This window comes from Protobothrops mucrosquamatus, unplaced genomic scaffold (genome assembly GCF_001527695.2).
Source record: "Protobothrops mucrosquamatus isolate PMUCROS unplaced genomic scaffold, P.Mucros_1.0 scaffold709, whole genome shotgun sequence".
Classification (NCBI taxonomy): domain Eukaryota; kingdom Metazoa; phylum Chordata; class Lepidosauria; order Squamata; family Viperidae; genus Protobothrops; species Protobothrops mucrosquamatus.
This window is the reverse complement of record NW_015386990.1, coordinates 155,639-174,617: the sequence shown is the minus strand read 5'-3', so window position 1 is coordinate 174,617 and position 18,979 is coordinate 155,639. Positions and strand designations below refer to the sequence as shown.

Below are 18,979 nucleotides of genomic sequence, written 5' to 3'. Positions count from 1 at the left end.
TTTCTGCTCTATTCCTAAATAATGGCCCCCATCAGGCCCTCTTCTGCTTTTCACTACCTAGAAGCTGATGGAAACCATCCTCAAAGCGCCAAGTCTGTTCCAAGCCTTAGAGGAAGACACCACAGATCATCTGATTTTTTGAAACAGGACATATGTTTCAAGGTTCAGATTTTAAGAGGAAGCAAATAAAAGGAAGAATCAAATAAGAAATCAAATAAAAATAAGAATCCAAAATCCATTGTATCTCATGCTTTTCAAACAAACACCATCACCCCCACCAGAATGGCTGACTCAAATTTATTACAGGAATTCATTTTAAATCCGTAATTATTCCTTTCTCAACCATGAAAGCCAACTTTGCAAACTATGCAAATTAAAGGCAGCTAGACAGTAGATGACAGGTTAAAGGCTTTGCACCCAAAATATACTTCTGAGGTAGTTATCTGTGCTAAATAGCTTATGAACTGCTATAAAAGCAATCATTCTATTTGCATTATTCCTTCTTAGGAAAGTTGGATTCATTTAAATATCTTTAAGAAAAGGCAGCAGATCTGCTTACACATGACAACTAGATACTGAAACTGAATCACTGCAACTCATCACATAAAAGGCATTCATACACATGAAGGTGTTTCTCCCATTCTCTAGGAAAGTTCTTGGTGCTTCTTGTTGCACTGCAATCTTCTAGGATAGGGGTGTCTGCAGGATCTACACCTTTTGTCATGATGATGAAAGCAATGTTGTACTGTAAACACCCATTTCCTAAGTGCATGCCATGTCTCTGCACTTGTAGAAAAGCGATGGGAGACTGGGTGCAATGCTGCTTTCATCATTTGCCCTCTCTTTCTCTTCTGCAGAAACCTCTGTTCCCAGGGTTCTCATGCATTACAGATTCACAACAACAACAACAACAATAATAATAATAATAATAAAGGTGGAAGGGACTTTGGAGGTCATCAAGTCCAACCCCCTGCTCAGGCAGGAAACCCTATACCATTTCGGACAAATGGCTGTCCAATCTCTTCTTAAAAACTTCCAGTGTTGGAGCATTCACAGCTTCTGGAGGCAGGTTGTTCCACTGGTTAATTGTTCTAACTGTTAGGAAGTTTCTCTTTAGTTCTAGGTTGCTTCTCTCCTTGATTAGTTTCCATCCATTGCTTCTTGTCCTGCCTTCAGGCGCTTTGGAGGGCAGACTATAGACTACCTTGATTATAGATATTTGTCCTAGAACAGTAAGAGGACTGAAAGCCTGAAGTTCTCTAAATTAAAATTTCCTTTAGATCTAAAAATAGACAACCAGAAGCCCACTAGTCTTCTCAGCCAGAACATCTGGATTCAGAACATGCAAAAGATGTAAGTTAACCACCTCTGTTCTAAACAAAAACTGATGATGGTTTAATTACTGCTCTTCATCAAAGAATAATGTGAATTGAGAGTTTATTTCCCGCATTATACATATGTTACCAGAAACATTTAAACACTTGTTAGAACTGAAAAACGGTAAACAAACTCACCTGAATTCATTTAAGGCATCCACAATCCTGTTATATGCCAAACTCCGTTGGCTGGCATCAGCTGACCGACGGCTCGTTTTCATAGCCTTGAAAAAAAATGTTTAAACTAATATCAGACAAAACTCCGTCATATGATATGTTTTATCTAAAGTGGACTTGAACAGGCAAACAGAGGCTGAGTTTCTTTTTTTTGTTATGTCTATGTATGGACTTTTTTTTAATGCAATAAATATTGTCCCTTGATAAGTTTCATATCAAGATAGAGATACAGTATATGAAGAACAAGTATTTACCCTGTCCCTTTTTTCTACACCCTTGCTTGCAAGAGGCTATAAAAAGCCCTACGTTTTCCCACACTGCAAGAGCAAATTCCACATTCAAGCAAATCCTTCAACTAATTACCTACACCCAATAGTAAATATAATTCATTGTAAGAGAGGTAGGATTTGTTCTCTGAACAAAGGGCAGAATGCAAGTTAATGTGAGTTATAATCCTGAAGTAATCGGATCCATTGTTCTCACCTCTTTATCTCTTTGAAGCAAGTGACTAGGACCCAATTCAGAATTCACATGGTGTTCCATCATGTGCTCCCCACTATCACATAGATATTTCCATATCTGATTTAAGCTCTCTGTGGCTTTGTGCAAGCAGGAATGTGCACAATGGACTGTATTCATACAGGACTGCAACACAGGGCACTTTCTGCCACTAAAATAGGGTGCAGGAGCTTAATAGATCTAGTCATCTATCTATCTATTGTCTATTTTACAGCCTTAGAATTCACCCTAAAGCCTGAGGGATTTCTATGCAGAAGATATAAGAGGAGGTCATGGGTTCAAGGAAGAGGAAATCTTATTTTGAAAGCAGAAGTCAGTTCCCACAGCTGTGGATTTTGTATAATTTTCATTTATGCAGAGGAAAGAGAATGGCAGGACCCTTCCTTCAACTCACTAAGGCCAATTCCAACAGCCATGCTCTTGTTCCATGTCAGAGCTAGCTGGAATCCAACCCACCCTAAATTTGGCAGCCTTTGTCTACCAGGTGCTATGCACTCATAGTCAGTGTACCCAGTGATGCTGACTGTGTATCTGTAGTGGATACCAAAGCAAGACTGCAATTGGTTTCTGAACCGAGACTGATGTCATCTGCCTCACTCAAGGATATTGCCAACTGGCACACTGACTGCTCTTCAAAGGCTTTTTGTGATTATTTCAAATGGGCTGCTGCTGATGTGCCCTATCATTTAAAAAAGAGGGGGGGAGTGTCTCTAAATTACAAGCCTCCCCACACAGCTCAAACAAGAATGGGCAGTGGGGTCATAGTGGTCAGGGACTAGAGGCAAGGGAGGCAGTCCAGGATCACAGTGAAAGAGTCCACAAAAGACACCAGATCACTGAGGCAGAATATGGTGTGGCAAGGTAGCTCTTCCACTCACATCAATGCACCCCACACTGTCTGCATCGAGTGACTTGGGTCCCAGAAAAATAGTACCCACCATTTGAGTACCAGCAAACCTAGATCTGTCTTTGGCCTGAGTCAGCCACTGGTTGGCCCCTAGATATAGAGGAGGACATGCAACACAGGTTCATGGAAGGGTTGCAGGGTGCGGAGAATATGCTAATGTATGTACCCAAAGACACCTGTCTTTTTCAATGGCAATGACTATAATTAATATGCCTGTTCTTTGGATGTAAATAGCTTTCAAAGGGAACCCAAACAGCCTTGGTAAGATAATTGAGCAGAGGAATTTAACTCAGACAGCCATAGTCATAGTTATTAAACCATGTAACTCAAAAATCAGGTCAGCACAGCTTTTCCTTCTTGACTACTTAAGAGTGATCTCAAGATCTTTATGCATTATCCTGAAATAAGACCAGTTCCCAATGTTAGCATTATGGAGTCTGCATGTGCATTGCCAGTTTGATCTAACACAGTTTTTCTCAAACTTGGCGACTTAAAGATATGTGGACTTCGAAGTCCCGGAATTGTCCAGCCAGTATGTTTAAATCCACACTTTATAATGTTGTGAAGGTTGAGATGCACTGGTCTAATGCCTCTAAATAAATTCTGACGAGTCTCAACCTTGCAAATTAAACTGGAAACACCGTATTCCAGTTTAATTAGCAAATAAATTAAAAGTATGTATAGGTGATGATAGTATTTACCTGTTCTATTGCGCTCTTCAGCTTATTCATATGGCTCTCAAAAAGAGGGAAGTGTGAGAAAAAGAACTCATTAAATTTGCTATTTTCTTCTTCGTCCTTTGAAAGTGAGAATATCACCCCAATTGCTATCTTCTTTTTCCTGACAATTCCTGGGTTTGGGCTGGAGTTGTCATCTGACAAGTTAAAGCTTTCTTCCACCGACCTTTATAAGAACCAAAAACGTAGAACTGTAAATCATTTGAAATGTTTCCAACTATATTGCAAGTAGAACTTTGATACAGTAAAATAACCACCTCGCTTGACTTTTTTTTAAAATGATAATAATCTGAAGTTAATACTAGACCTTAGTCTCATCATCAAAATCCAGCATGCTGACATTTAGATAGGTTGTTTGGGGCATCTGCTATTAATGCCCAGAGTTCTAAATATTGTAGGATTGTGGAGAACTATTTAAGTCACCAGTCGCAACTGCTGTGAACAGAAATCCAATTCAAATAATCACAACAGTCCAACCTCTAAACATATCCTGAAAACAGCTCTTGCAGGTAAATTTTCCACAACATTCAGCTGAAATATGTTGTCATTTTAAATGTGTCATTCCGAATAGAAGCTGCGTTCTCTGTTACATCATTTCAGGAATTTGAAATATCCCATCACATTTTTTTCATCTTCTCAAAGCTAAACATTCCCAGTTCTTTTCATTTTTCTTCACGGGACTTAAATTTCCATTGACTTTGTTATTCTTTTAAGAAACAGTTCCATTTTCTCCAATTCCTTCTTTTAGTGCTTGGAACTGCTCACAGTAATGGAGGTGGAGCTGACCCAGTAATAAATATAGTAGAATGATAATTTCACAATATTTGGAAGCTATCTTGCGGTGCCAGCTTTCTCACAGGTACCTTTGCCAGTCTCCTCCATTTCCTACCTGTGCTTTTTGTCTCTTTGCCCCTCCTTAACCCATATCTTCATGAAACTTTATGTTGCAATAGGCCTATAGTCTATCACAACATGAATGTCCCATAAAACAGGGATACAGTAAGCTCTAATTTCCTTTCATACTTTTGAAATAAAATAAGTTGGGAGTGGGAGACGTAAACTCCACTGAATTAAAAGGAGTCATTTAGATACTGGGAAATAATATGGAGCAAAGCGACTGGGGTAATTGTGTTTCAAATGATTAGGTACATAACTCTAATGCACAAGGGAAACCCACAACATAAAATGAACATCAAGCTATGTTCTATGCTCGCACCATTATCCTAAAACATGTTAGGATTCCAGGCAGTCAGCCAATTACACCTAGACACATCAATGTGGAAATTCAAATAGCATTTCCACAGTCTGCTCACCATCTAGGGAAGACTCCATTCTCCAAGCTTGTTGTCTGACTGCGACGCCAGCGCCGTTGGTAACTGCTAGCACAGCTTCTGTTCAGTGAAGAACTCGGAGATGGAAAAGGAGTGATAAGCAGGCTGCTAAGAGATGCTGCAACAATAACAAAAAAGAGAAAATGCATTTAAAAAAACATTTCATTCATTTTTATTTTGTGAATGTGAGAAGCAAAATCTGAACATATGTAACAATTATTGCTTAAAAGGCTTTCTCCTTTCTGTAGTAATTATATTTTTCTTCGTCTTCTATAGGTTTCTTCTTCTGTAAAAGAGACTATAAAGTAACTCAGATATCCGATATAGACTCCCATCCATATTATCTTTTTTTTTTTTTTTGCATCCTGTCTATACACTGATATGCACAGGATGCACTGGAAGAACTGTTTTTTTAGCATCTGCCTCCACTGTCAAACATATTTCTTGAAATTATCTAACCACATAGTGATATCGTTTTTAATAGAATATTTATTTCTGTTAAAACAAGATTGAGTCTTTTCAAGCTGCAGCATCCAGCAAACTATTTGGCGAGTTAATCTTAAGAATGCCTAATACATTTTATGCTTCTATTGAACTAGCAAGGAATATTTTGCTAAGCCATGGTTTGCTTACCATTAATGAAAGAAGAATTGGCTAGGTTCAGTATTGCACCAGAAAAAAAACACATTAAGCCTTAGTAATACAACCAAAAAGATATACAATGACAAAATAAATATACAGTAAAGAAAATCCTGGCCCTTACATTACTAATAAACAACATTACCAGATCTTGCAATTCCGCTGTCTCTGTCTTCATTCAGCTCTCTGCCAGGCATGTCCATAGGGTTGCTGTGAACTGTGTAGAGAAGACCACCCATTAAACCAAATTCATAAAACCTTGTCACCATCTCATGCTCCATTTAATTTATCAAATAATCATGCTCATTGGTGACTTCATTTAGAACTTTGAAAATAACAGCAAGGCATACCCATCACCAAGGAAGGCTGCAAAGCAGATCTAGTCATACACAGTAGCATCTACAAAGGTTCAGGCAGTATTTGCAGTTGACCTCTTCATTTCAACAGAAATGAAATATTATCAAAAAAAGGAAGGTTAGCCATGGAGCAAAAGCACTTGGTACCAAGCTATAAGCAGTGCTAAAATAAAAAGAAGAGTATGACAAGCACTATATGATGGGTGCTCTATGATGCATCAGATCTGGATTTGCATTTCTATTTGCTTCTTCAACTAAGCATGACACTATCTGCATTTGCAGCCAATTCTTATTAAACAAGAGGTGAAATTCTAAGCAGAAGCTAGAACTCCAATCTGCCAAATCAAAAGTTTCTTGACCATAATTATTTCAGAAATCATAGATTTGCAGATCCACGAAAAGAAAAATCTAAATCAGCCATGGAAATAAAACTTGGATAATGGAAAGCCAAACAGGAGAAGCTTAGTTCAGGTTTAGGCAAATGGTGAAACAACATGTTTTTATCATTAGGATTAATTCAGTCCTGCGGAAGGTAACGAATAATCCCTATGTTGTTAGGGATTTCCAAACCCAAATGATTGCCTCAGTTTGACGTGAATTAAAGATAGTGGTTTCACTTTTGGAAGTGAGTAAGGGTCTTATTTCCAAGGCCAAACTACAGATCCACTCAGTTCTGTCAAACCAACTAGACTATCCACACAGCACATAGCAAACCTGCAAAGAAAGAGGCGCTCCGGATCAGGCGGAGCGGACCTTGTTCAGAGAATGCCCGCCTAGGGCTGCAAAGCTGTGAGAAACCTACATGGCAAAATGTAAAATACACATGAGAGAAATGAGGTTAGTAAAGCAGAACAGAGGGGGAAGGGAAGACGTAAGCCAACACAAATGCAGACCCAGGAACACAGCAAAACCCACACCTTTTACACTTGAATACAGTACAGGACTTCAGACTGCACTGCCTTCCCAGATTTACATATCAGTGTTAATGCAGGAGGTTTCTTTTTTTTCATTCTGAATAAATCAATACATGAGGTAAAAGCTTCAAATAATTACTAGTTACAACACGAGTCCACATGTAGACATTCTTGATTTTTTGCATACTTGTAAAGGACTTATATTAGTTTGATGATACATCAAGCACCTAATAATTTTATAAACATAGAAAAATTCTCTTTAACTACCAAAGCAGCTATTTTCTTGTTATCTGGGCTGAAGGGATGCCTTTTGCTTTAAATGTTTATATGTACCTGTGCAGAGAATAAACCTTATTTAAATAAAATCCTCTTTGTAAAGTTCAGAATTCTTCCCCTCCCCCCACCATTGTCTCAATTCACAAATCCCCACAGTAAACCCATAAATAATCTATTTTGAAAGTAGTCTGGAGATTAAAATCTTTTAAAGGAACTACAGGTAGTCCTCGATTTACAATAGTTCATTTAGTGACCGTTGGAAGTTACGACGGCACTGAAAAAAGTGACTCTTGATCATTTTTCACACTTACAACCATTGCAGCATCCGCATGGTTACATGATCAAAATATAGACGCTTGGCAACCCACTCATATTTATGACGGTTGCTGTGTCCTGGGATCATGTGATCCACCTTTTGTGACATTCTGACAAGTATAGTCAAAGGGAAAGCGAGATTCACTTAACAACGGTGCAGTGATTCACTTAACAAATGTGGCAAGAAAGGTCATAAAATGGGCCAAAACTCAAAAAATATCTCACTTAAATTTTGGGCTCAACTGTGGTCGTAAGTTGAGGGCTATCTGTAATTTGCGTACTTGTGCATCCACACACATAACTTCCACATATGAAACACGACATGAGGGAGGCAAATCACTGGGACATATTGTCCCTCAGCCCACATTGTAGCCTTCTAAAAAGAGTGGCCTTACTGCCCTCTCACCATTTCCATGGCAATGGAGCCGGAGTTGGCAGAAAGAAAGACAAAAGCCCTAGGGCACCATTCTACATCCTTTGACATATCCCCTACCCCAAAGTCTCAGTTCAACCCAATTTTCCAGCTTTAATGAATGACAGGGAATTCTTTTCTTAGCCTAATCCAAATCCTTGCACGATTGATTTATTACTGGAAAATGAAATGAAAGGAGACCTTTATCTCTCTTATGCAAAGAATTTCACATTCACATGTTGTTTCTAACCAAAAAATGTCATAATATTTTCACCACAGCAAATGGAAGCTAATACTGCATGCGGGGCCTGGAATATTCTGGTCCTGTGTGTGAAATTTATTTTTTTCCTCTTGCAAAAGAAATAAAAAATATTGAATGAAAGAAAAACATTCCTTGTGCCTTCTCTTCTGCCAAAAGAAAACAAGAATGGTATCCTTTGATCACAGGCTTCAGGTGTAAATCATTAATAGTACAGGTAGTCCTCAACTTATGACTGTTCACTTAGTGACCGTTCAAAATTACGATGCACCCCCCCCAAGCTATATATATGACTCATTTCCAGAATTCTGAAGACTACACAGACCACATGTGCTTGTCAACTTGCTCACCTTTACAGCTGGTTGAAGCATTTTGTGGTCATGTGACCACAATATACGATACCTTTTGTCAGTTTCTGGTATTTTCGGCTAGTTTCCAGCAAAAAACAGCCATACTTATTGGTGACTTAACATTACATAACTATATTGATAATTAATAATAACATAATATATATGGGCTGGTCACATTCATGCCTCAACTTATGACCATCATTACTTATGACAGAAATTCCAGATTCCATTACAGTCATGAATATAAAGGACTACCTCCATTTAATAATAGAGTGATGACTATTGAACCCAGGGCTTCTCTTCACTGTGTGTATGTAGTCATGGATTTTAATATTCAGACAGCTGCACAGTGAGAAAAATTCTTTTCTAGTTGCTTCAAAAAATGGTAAGCAGAAGTACTAAGTGTTCCACCAGGAAAGAAATGGGCTGGAAAAGGTTGGCTAGCCCATATACAAAAGCACACAATAATCTTCTAAAAATCCAAGAATTAGCAAGAATCAATGAGTCATAAGTATTCTTTCTATTTGATTTAGCTTCTATAAATGCTCTGGTTACAGATTAACTCATTTTTGCACTGCCTAACTCTGAAGCATGGACTGTAAACAAATATTGATGAGCAGATTATGCATTAATCTAGGTTTATAAGGTTTTTTTATATGCAAAATTATAGAAAAATAATTATCTTTCTTAATATACTGTATCAAGTGATGTATAGAAGTAAAATCAGTACTTTTCTCTTTAGGTTTTAAAAATACATATAAATGGGCTATTATTAAGTAAGTTCAATGGTTAGCAAGAAGCTATTTCCTTTATTCAGGAGACTAATTATTGCAGTGTGTATATATAGGTAATCTTAGACATGCTACTATTGTTTAATGAAGGTCCAGAATTACAGCAGTCTCAAAAAGGGTACTTTACTGCTTATTCCAATATTTTGACACCCCACCCCCCACAATCACATGATTACAATCTTGGCAACCTATTTGCACTTATGACTGGTTGCCAAGCACCCCATGATCATGTGATCAGCATTTGCTATCTTCTCTGATGGCCTCCCCAAATAATCAATGGGAAAGCTGGCAGGAAAGGGTGCCAGCTGCTGCCCCCCCCCCCAAGATGAGTTCCTCTCATCTCTGGAGGCTGGCTGAAAGATTGCTTGCAGAGAGAAACTGAACTCATTTGATTGGGCGCAGAAATGGAGCTGAAATCCTAAAGATTCTTCAGAATTTCAGCTCCATTTTTGCACCTTGTCAAAGGAATTCCCTTCCATGCAGTGAAGGAGTTGAATTCCTGCAGCAGGGTGCAAAAACAGAGTTGAAATTCTAAAAAAATTAGCTCCATTCCTGCACCCCACCAAAGGAGTTCCCTTCTGTGCATAGAAGGGAGCTGAAATCCTTTAGCAGGCAGCTCTTTTAGGCAACCCCCAGAGAGAAGAGGGAGCCAAAATCCAAGCAGAAAGTGGAGAGGCAGCATAGGTGTGGAATGTCTCAGGTGTGTGGGGGAAGCCCTGGGAGATTCAGCCTAAGCCACACACAAGTGTCTCTTTATTCAGGTGCTGAAAATGCTGCTTGGATTTTGGTAGGGGGTTTTCAGCTCCTGAGTAGAACCTCTGGGGTCTCCCCCCACCTGAGACACTCCACATTCCTTCCCTGGAACTTCATCCACTTAACTCATGAGATGGCTTAAAGACCAGAACCAGAAGTCCCAGAATCACAGTTGTTGAAAGAAACAGTTGTGTGTGTTTCACTTAATGACTGCATTGCACAACATCCAAGATCCTGGTCCCAATTGTAATCATAAGTCAAGGATTACCTGTAATTCAATCAGGTATTTTTTACTAGCCATTCATTTTCCATTTCCTTTTGATATTATAAACTTACATAACTGTTAAGTCAACAACTCTTAAACTGGACTAGATAAGTAAGCAGCATTAAGGAATACAATACCTAGCAGCTTCAATTATGCTACTTTTACATTATGTAATTATAGTTTAACACTCATTTTATAAATCTAGATTATACTTGTAAATCCTACCACACTGACGTTTTTCCTTGTATACAGTGCCTACAAAGCTTCCCTTCCATGCCATTGCCCTCAATACCAACACATTTGAACATAAAACTTGCAATTACACTTTAAATCAGAATTGCAACCCTTGTCCATTGTGATCAGCCATTCTCTGGTGGGGAAGTTTAAATTTAGTAAAGGACAGAGAGGAAGGACAGCAACAGTTAAGATGAACGTGTATGTTGTAGCTTGAAGGGATCAGAAAATTATACTTCAGTTATTTCAAGATGTACATGAAAGCAATAGGGTTCCACAAGTAAAAATAAATTGTTTTGTTTTATGTTCTTGATCTTTCGCTTTCTATTAAAATCAAGTCGGTTTCTAAAAGGGGAGTGATATTGATTAAATAAATGGATTAAAAGGGTGTTGAGGGGATCATTCATCCAAGGATGAAGCAATCCCAATATATAAGTTCAGTATGTATTGATCTTTCAGCCAACCTATGGGTTTGGTACTACAAAGCCAAATAATTCATTTTAAACAATAAGCAACTAACTACATAAACTGTGGGTGCTTAGTCTGAAATCATTCTGCTCAAACAGATGGTGCCTTAGGTAACAAATATAAATGATATGCCTTATAGGAAAAGGAAAGGATTTTGTGTGGATCATCATATTGTTTTACTTCTTGGCAGAGCGCTATTATTGAAGATTAATTAGGCTGCTGAGGAACAGCTGTATGAGTAAAGGCAGCAAACGGCAGCCAAAACCCCCAGTAAACATAATCATGGTTAATAAAGCTCATTCTTTTCATTTCCTCTTTGTGTGTGTGTGTGTGTGTGTGTTTGTGCATGCACGCCTTTGAGTCAGTCTTGATTTCTGGCAATTGTCTGGGCAAGTCTCTGCAATTGTCTTGGCAAATATTTTGGATATTTTGCCTTGCCTTCTTTGCAGGGCTAAAAGAGAATGACTGGGGCAAAGTTACCATCTGGCTTTGTGCCTAAAGCAGGAATAAAAACTCACCGTCTCCTGGTTTCTAGCCTGACGCCTTAAACCGCTACACCAAACTGACTCTCTTCACATTTTCTAGGTAATACTTAAAAATAAAGGGCAATTAAATCGAAAGTGGAAATGCAAGGTACCCTGCAGAATTTCTGTAGCTCCTCTGAACAATTAAGCAACATTACAAAGGCTCCTTGAATTCTGAAGAGCAATATTTGTAGGGGCACGGGAGGCTTGCAGCAGGGTACAAAGTGGGGGAACCTCTGAGTTTGGCGTGACTGTCTCCCAATTCAACTTAAAAACTTTGGGAAGAACAAGCCAGTCTTCTTGTTAATTTTCTTCCTCCTGCTGTCATGGGTCCAAAGCAGCTGACATGAGTTATGTCATGCATATGGCATATGAAACATATTCATGGATCAATAGATCCATCATTGTCTCTGCCGGGCTGTGGTGACAACCAAGGTCAGCCAAGATAACTTTTATCAGTGGAAACTGAGTTATCGCTGCAGTCCTTTCAGGAGATTGACAGTCTTGATCCACACACACACACACACACCCCTACATCCGCTTGTTGGGGTTGCTGCAAGGCCCAGAAGGTTCAACTGATGAATGCAGCTGGCACAATTTTAATTAATAGTTGCTACTTATTATGCAAACTTTGAAGGGAATTGTCCCATGTCCCATAGCATCTTTTTCTGAAGACTTTTTCTTTATTGGGGCTCCCGGAAAATAAGACCAGGTCTTATATTAATTTTTGCTTCAAAAGACACATTTGGGCTTATTTTCCAGTTAGGTCTTATATTTGGGGAAATATGGTACTAAATGCGTCCATCTGGCTGATGAACTTAACTGGGGTTTATCTTTGGGGGTAGGGCAGGGGTAGGCAACCTTGGCTCTTTTATGACTCGTGGACATCAACTCCCAGAATTCCTCAGCCAGTCCACAAGTTATAAAAGAGCCAAGGTTGGGGTAGGGCTTATATTATGAGCATCGTGAAAAATCATGCTAGGGCTTATTTTCCAATTGGGTCTTATTTTCAGGCAAACATGGTACATGACTATCCTTTCACCATCTATGGCAGACATGTCAAACACAAGGCCCACGGGCCAGAAGCGGCCCGCGAAGTGGTTTCATATGGCCCGCGAAGCCATCCTGGAAACAGTGAGGGAACAGTCCCCGCTGCCTTGACCCTGGCCCAGGCCGGCCGGGAGCCAATGTACAATTTTGTGGTGGCCATCTATGCTGAAACGCATTCGGTCTTAGCTCCACAAAACCATCTGAAAACAGCGAGGAACCAGTCCCTACCGCATCGGCCCCGCGCCCTGGGTGCATGCTGGGGAAGTGCCACCCTTTGTGAGGAATGAAGAAATGCACCATCGCCTAGAAGTGGCCAGCAAATAGCCCTCGCCTACTTCACATATCCGGCTTGATGGGCTCCAGGGGAGGGGTTTTGGCAGGTAGCGGGCCACTCTACTCACAGCGCTGAGAGGCTGAGCCGGGCGGTGCAAATCTAAAAAGAAGCGCGAGGCCACCCAGCTCCCAGCCTGCCCGGTTTTGGCAGGCAGCGAGGCGCTCTCCTCACAGCACCAAGAGCTGAGCCAGGTGGCACGAATCTGATGAGAAGTACAATGCTGCCTAGCTCCCAGCCTGCCCAGTTTCAGCAGGCAGCAAGGTGTAAAGCTGACGAGCTTCGCACCGCCCAGCTCAATCTCTCGGCACTGTGAGGAGAGCACCCCGCTGCCTGCTAAAACCAGGCAAACTGGGGGCTGGGCAGCATCACACTTCTTTTTGGATTCGGTTCAGTCTCTTGGCGCTGTAAGGAGAGCGCCCCACTGCCTGCTGAGGCTGGGGTCTGGGCAGCATCATGCAGGTAATGTTGACTCTCATGCTGCTCATGGCATCCTCTTCCCCAGAGCCCACCAAGCCAGATATGTGAAGTAGGTGAGGACCATGTGCTGGTCACTTCCTGACGAAGGGTGACACCTCCCCAGCTGCGTTTCTTGCCTGTTTTTCTCCCTCCCTCATCTCAAATATTTTCCCACCACTCTGTACTTAGGAAGGAAGGAAAGAAGGAGAGGGAGAGTCTGAGGGAAATCCTGCCTTAGTCCTGCCCTGCTGCCCTTTCACCATCCCCTTGCCCCCTCCTCCTGGCCTATCCTGGGGGTCTCCCATCCTATTGCTAAGGAAGCTTTGGATACGAAGCCGGGTCTCCTCCCATGCAGAGGGAATGGGCGTCCCTCTGACTTTGCCCTCGTACCCATCATGAGCAACCTGGCTAAGGAGAGCAAGCCCAGCAGCAGCAGCCTTGAGGAGGAGGTAAGTGCAGGTGGGCGCCCCCTTGGGGAAGTGGGCTTGGGCTTGGTGCCATGGATGCTCGAGGGTCAGGCTGGGTGTTTGACCTCTGCTGCCCAGGGCTCCGGGCAGCCTGCACCACCATCCAGCCCCCCCCCCCACATGGCCTGAGAGGAACAGTGAGGCTCCTCCAGGGGACCATGCCTTAGCACTTGCCCTGGTCCCACCCCCTTCTGCCAGAGATCCTCAGATCTGTCCCACTTCTGCCCAGGCCCCCACAGGCACCCTTGATGCAAACGATGTAGAGCTGGCCACGCCCACCCAGTAGGCCACACCCACTCCATCCACACCCACCCAGTAGGCCGCACCCACCCAGCCTTCCGAGGGAAACCGTAATGCTGATGTGGCCCTCAATGAAATTGAGTTTGACACCCCTGATCTATGGAGTTCTAAAGACACTTGTCTGTATTACAATATTTTACGGTCAGGTGCAAATTCACTTGCCAGGCATTTTTATTTATTACCAGATTTAATATTTTTAAGATATTATTTTTATATTGTGATTGCTCTGAAATGCAGAGTGAAAAGTGAAGTATTTAAAATAAACAACTGAACAAACCAACTGGAACTATGAACTATACCTCACATATCACATTCTTTACATATTCACATTATAATAAACATAAGACAGCATTTTGTTGACATGCACATGTATAAATATTAAAAAGCATAGTTTTATCTAAATAGAATATAATTCTAATGAGGGGAAGATTTTCTGGTTTATATTAGACTGGCTATTCTCACCATAAATGGATTTCAACGAACTTCATCAACTTCTTCCAAACAGTCACAAAGCAGTAAACCTTTCCGATTTTCAAATGTCATGAGCTGTGTATGAACTGAGAGTAATGGCTGCCTTAGCCCCAAATCCAAAGCATTTTTTTTAAAAAAAGATATTTTAGTATGGGTCAGATTAAGGTCTTAACTTGCAAATAAGAAAATTACCTATGTTCATAAGCAGTCCATTCATAATTGTGGTATGATCTGGCTTCAAAGTATTATTATCTTGATTAATAAACTCAAGACTGTCTTGAAGCCTACAGGAAAAAAGAAAGAAAGAAAACAATCTTGTGCCAGGACGTTTATCTTTGGTTATTAGTTGTGTCTTACTTTCCTTGCCCCTTTCCCCCACCTGCACCCTTATGTCTTCTGAGAATGAAAGAGGAATCCTTAGAGAAAAAAGGAACTAGCAAGAGACAATCTATTCTCCTGAAGAAACCATAAGCACCAGTCTGTCACTTCCCAATGATCACAAGCTCTTTCTAATGTACTCACGTGTTTAAACTTCCATAAATACTGCTTCCTGTTCGAGCTGTAAAAACTTTGCTCAGCATAAGCTGTGGAGGAGAGCTGTGAAGCCAAGAGAATAGGAATGAAAAGGTGTCCTCATCAGACAGCGATCCCTATTCATCAAAGCACTAGAGTCATAGTCTCACTAAAGATGTGCTTCTCAACTTCAGCAACTTTTAAGAAGTGTGGACTTCAACTCCCAGAATTCCCCAGCAGGCATACGAGCTGGGGGATTCTGGGAGTTGAAGTCCACACCTCTTAAAAGTTGCTGAAGTTGGGAAACACTGTTTTAAGGTACTAAATTCTACTAAATTCTTTACTAAATAAATATTCCAAAGCATTCCCCAAAAATAGTGGGCTAGAGGGGAAAATTATTTCATTATATTAAAATAAGATTAATTTGCTTTTTCACTATGTCAACTAATCATTATAAACATATCTCAAATTTAGGCATGAAACATATAAGCATATAAAAGCAATCCTAAATACCATAAGCTAACAATCCTGCCCTGAATTTTAAGAAACATTCATGTGATAATACTTTTCTAAGAATCTTGTTTCCAGAAAGCTCATTATAAAGTTCAATTTTATTTTATAAAATTATTGCAGGATCCAATTTCCCAAATATATGGATCTACTATTGTTCTTAAATCCCATCAGAATCAAACTTAGCTTCTGTAGACACAACCCACCCTGTGAATGAGCTTAACAGATGGCAGCATTATTTTTTCTGTAAAAATTATACATTCCATGTTTTTCCACACTGAAGGACAACTAGGGTAATAATGGAACAGCATGCCTATTTGTGAACTGTGGGACTCTGGCTTTAAATGAATACAGATGAGAAGCACATAAAGTAACTACCAGTAGCTGGGGATAAGCATATCAAAACGACATAATTAAAAGTATTCTGCAAATATTCAACAATATAAAATTAAACATCTGGAAAGAAATACTTGACTACAGCAGAGGTGACTGAGGGCTTTGATTTCATTAAGGGAATGAAGGCTACCAAATGGATAGGGCCACCTGGGAGGATCTTAGGAAGAATTTTGGAAGGTTTAGGCCCCTTTTAAATAATTACGTGCTTATTTAGGATTTACATTCCATATTTCTTATTTCCCCGCCTCATCTTTCCCATAGCATCAAAATGTGTTGTCAATTTTCAGTAATCACAATGAATTTGGGTTTGTGGCCTAAAAAATACCTCTGGAACATAATGCCCATTGGACTGTCCATCTCTGTCCCACTACTGGCACACTGTAAACAGCCCAATACACACAGCTGTTGAATTTACCATAAATGCCTGATAAAGGACAGAAAATATGCTTCATTAGGGAGGGTGTATGGGAACTCCTCCCAGAGAGATCACATTTCCTCTCCCTACACTGTCATTTCTATATTATTTTCATACTACGAGAATTAATATTATTCCAGAAGTCTGGTTGCAAGGTGAAATAAGATTCTAACTTCTGGGAAGAAGTCCGAGAGGAAAAGTATATGTAAGAAAAAAAGAATCTTTACCGGATCTGGTGGATTTTTAAAGTTGAGCCCTTGTAGCTCATAGCCACAGAACCAAACATCATCTCCCCAAGCATGTTGGCATCTGAAGTACATCGAGAGCCCTGAAAAAAGACACTGCTAATAATTATGTTGCATGGTGATCATTTTAAAAACATTCTTCAGGTAGGGCAGGGGTAGGCAACCTTGGCTCTTTTATGACTCGTGGACTTCAACTCCCAGAATTCCTGAGCCAGGAATTCTGGGAGTTGAAGTCCACGAGTCATAAAAGAGCCAAGGTTGCCTACCTCTGAGGTAAGGCATGGAAAATGGAGGAATGTCACAACTATAAATACGTTCAACAAAAGACGAGTGTTACATGTGTAACACACGTGTAAACCCCATCCTCAGGTACCAAGATGTTTATGCAGGTTCACGTTGGCTCTTTAGAGTCAACGATCTAAAAGTTGCTGTAGATGGCAGTTGTTGCTCATGCTGAAAATAATCTTTGGGCAGAATCAAAACCTTCTGCACCTGCTGCTGCTCTCCACACATTAAGTGTTGTGATTTTATAGCAGGTGTGGATGCCAAGGGCTCCAACATATGTGATGTAAAATGAATAGGATAACATCACACATGTGGCAGGGCCAAGATTTTATTCAATGTTTGAACATGTGAGCAGGGGTTTGTTTTCAGGTTTTTTCTTTCTTTCTTTCCCTTTCTTTCGTTTTGCACTAAGGGCTTACACTGCAACTTTCAGACTTAGCACTTCAATATAGTAGGAAGAGAAGCTCCTGACATTTGACCAGAGGGAACTTATGATGCTGTATGAAGCCCCGGAGTAACAAATTGTTCACCCCTATCTTATGGCTTGCCTTGGAGGACATCATGTGCCTCAAAAACCTGATCTGCTGTCAGTTTTCCTGCTCGCTTTTTATCTTGAGCAAATACTCCAGGCACACGGACTTTGATACTCTCTTGGTATTTGGCCATTCTGTCTTAAAGGATGTAATTTGATTTGATGGGAGAGGTGCATATTGGAACTAAATCCTGTGAGAAAAATAACAAACCCAGGGTAACGTAATAGCCCATTGGCCCATAGATATTTCTGCCTGTGGATTCAAACAAGCAATACAGAATGCACAACCTCTATTGAATGGCTTAGTTCACTATATTGTATCTGCTTTTAACATGAATGCAGCAGCTTCTGCACTCAAGGGCTTAGAATTTCACACACTTTTCATACCTGGTGTCAAAGCACTTAAAATTGTCAGGCAGTAATCACATATGTCACACTACAGAATAATATATTCTTTGATTATCCTGTAGGTATTATCCTGGCATTTTGTACCATAATGGGAGAAATGCTTCTACACTAACAAGTTGCCTGGTAGGAAAGAAAAATATTTTAAGGGTAAACAAGATTCTAGCTTATTTTTCCATCCTGACTATAATAGTTATTTCTGTCAATTACAATCAAAACTGCCATTTACACAAATTGAAAAGTCAAATTTAATAAGATGGATTGACAAAATGTAAAACAAAATAAGCTTGTATTTGGATATTCTGTATAAATGCATGTGAAGTTTTTAATACATTATTTAAGACAACAGCCATTACTAGAATTAGAAGCTTGAAGAAAATATTTAAGCTATAAAAAGATTTTCCGAAAAAAAAATACCAGAACCAAAAAATAATCCCCAAATAATAAATCCTTAGGCATCAAGCAAGAAAACTTGCTAGATTTTTCTCCTTTCAGGAAGAAAACCCAGATGATTGAAAAAAGTGAATTTACATGGATTACTATAAAACCTTTCTTATAGAAGCTATGTATCCCATGGTGCACTTCATCTGTTCTAGAAATGCATTATGAGATTATGAGTTTCAGATGATCTCATGGACAGTTAAAATTTTCCAGTTAACCCAATTTTGCCAATTTCAAAGTTGTGTGAAACTTTCTTTACAGGTAATTTTTTTAAAAAAAGTATATAATTCGTACATTTAACTGACAATGCTGTCCAGACAGATTAGAAACATAATTTGCACAGTATGCAAATAAAACATGTAGACATTTACAAAACTTGAACTTGCTGTTATACTAATGATCACAAAAGTAGCAATAAACACCTATATTTTAGTCTCCTGCAAGACAGATTTTAGCTATTTTTCTATGAAAGACAAAAAATAAATGAATAAATTTATAATAACTTATATTGGCTACTACATATTAATATCTTTGCCATTGGTTCATCCCATGACTG

The 18,979-nt window shown here is 39.8% G+C and overlaps 1 protein-coding gene across 1 annotated transcript in view; it reads right to left on the bottom strand.

Annotated features, from left to right (window-relative positions):
* FNIP1 (folliculin interacting protein 1) overlaps positions 1-18,979 on the bottom strand; it is a gene marked incomplete at its 5' end in the record, with an annotated part of 52,914 nt that overhangs the window by 20,141 nt on the left and 13,794 nt on the right. Inside the window, 8 exons of the mRNA XM_029284546.1 lie at positions 1,515-1,600; positions 3,681-3,882; positions 5,030-5,165; positions 5,832-5,903; positions 6,757-6,840; positions 14,874-14,965; positions 15,204-15,278; positions 16,743-16,843. Of these exons, the coding sequence (XP_029140379.1) occupies positions 1,515-1,600; positions 3,681-3,882; positions 5,030-5,165; positions 5,832-5,903; positions 6,757-6,840; positions 14,874-14,965; positions 15,204-15,278; positions 16,743-16,843 (848 nt within the window). The remainder of the gene's footprint in view (positions 1-1,514; positions 1,601-3,680; positions 3,883-5,029; positions 5,166-5,831; positions 5,904-6,756; positions 6,841-14,873; positions 14,966-15,203; positions 15,279-16,742; positions 16,844-18,979) is intronic.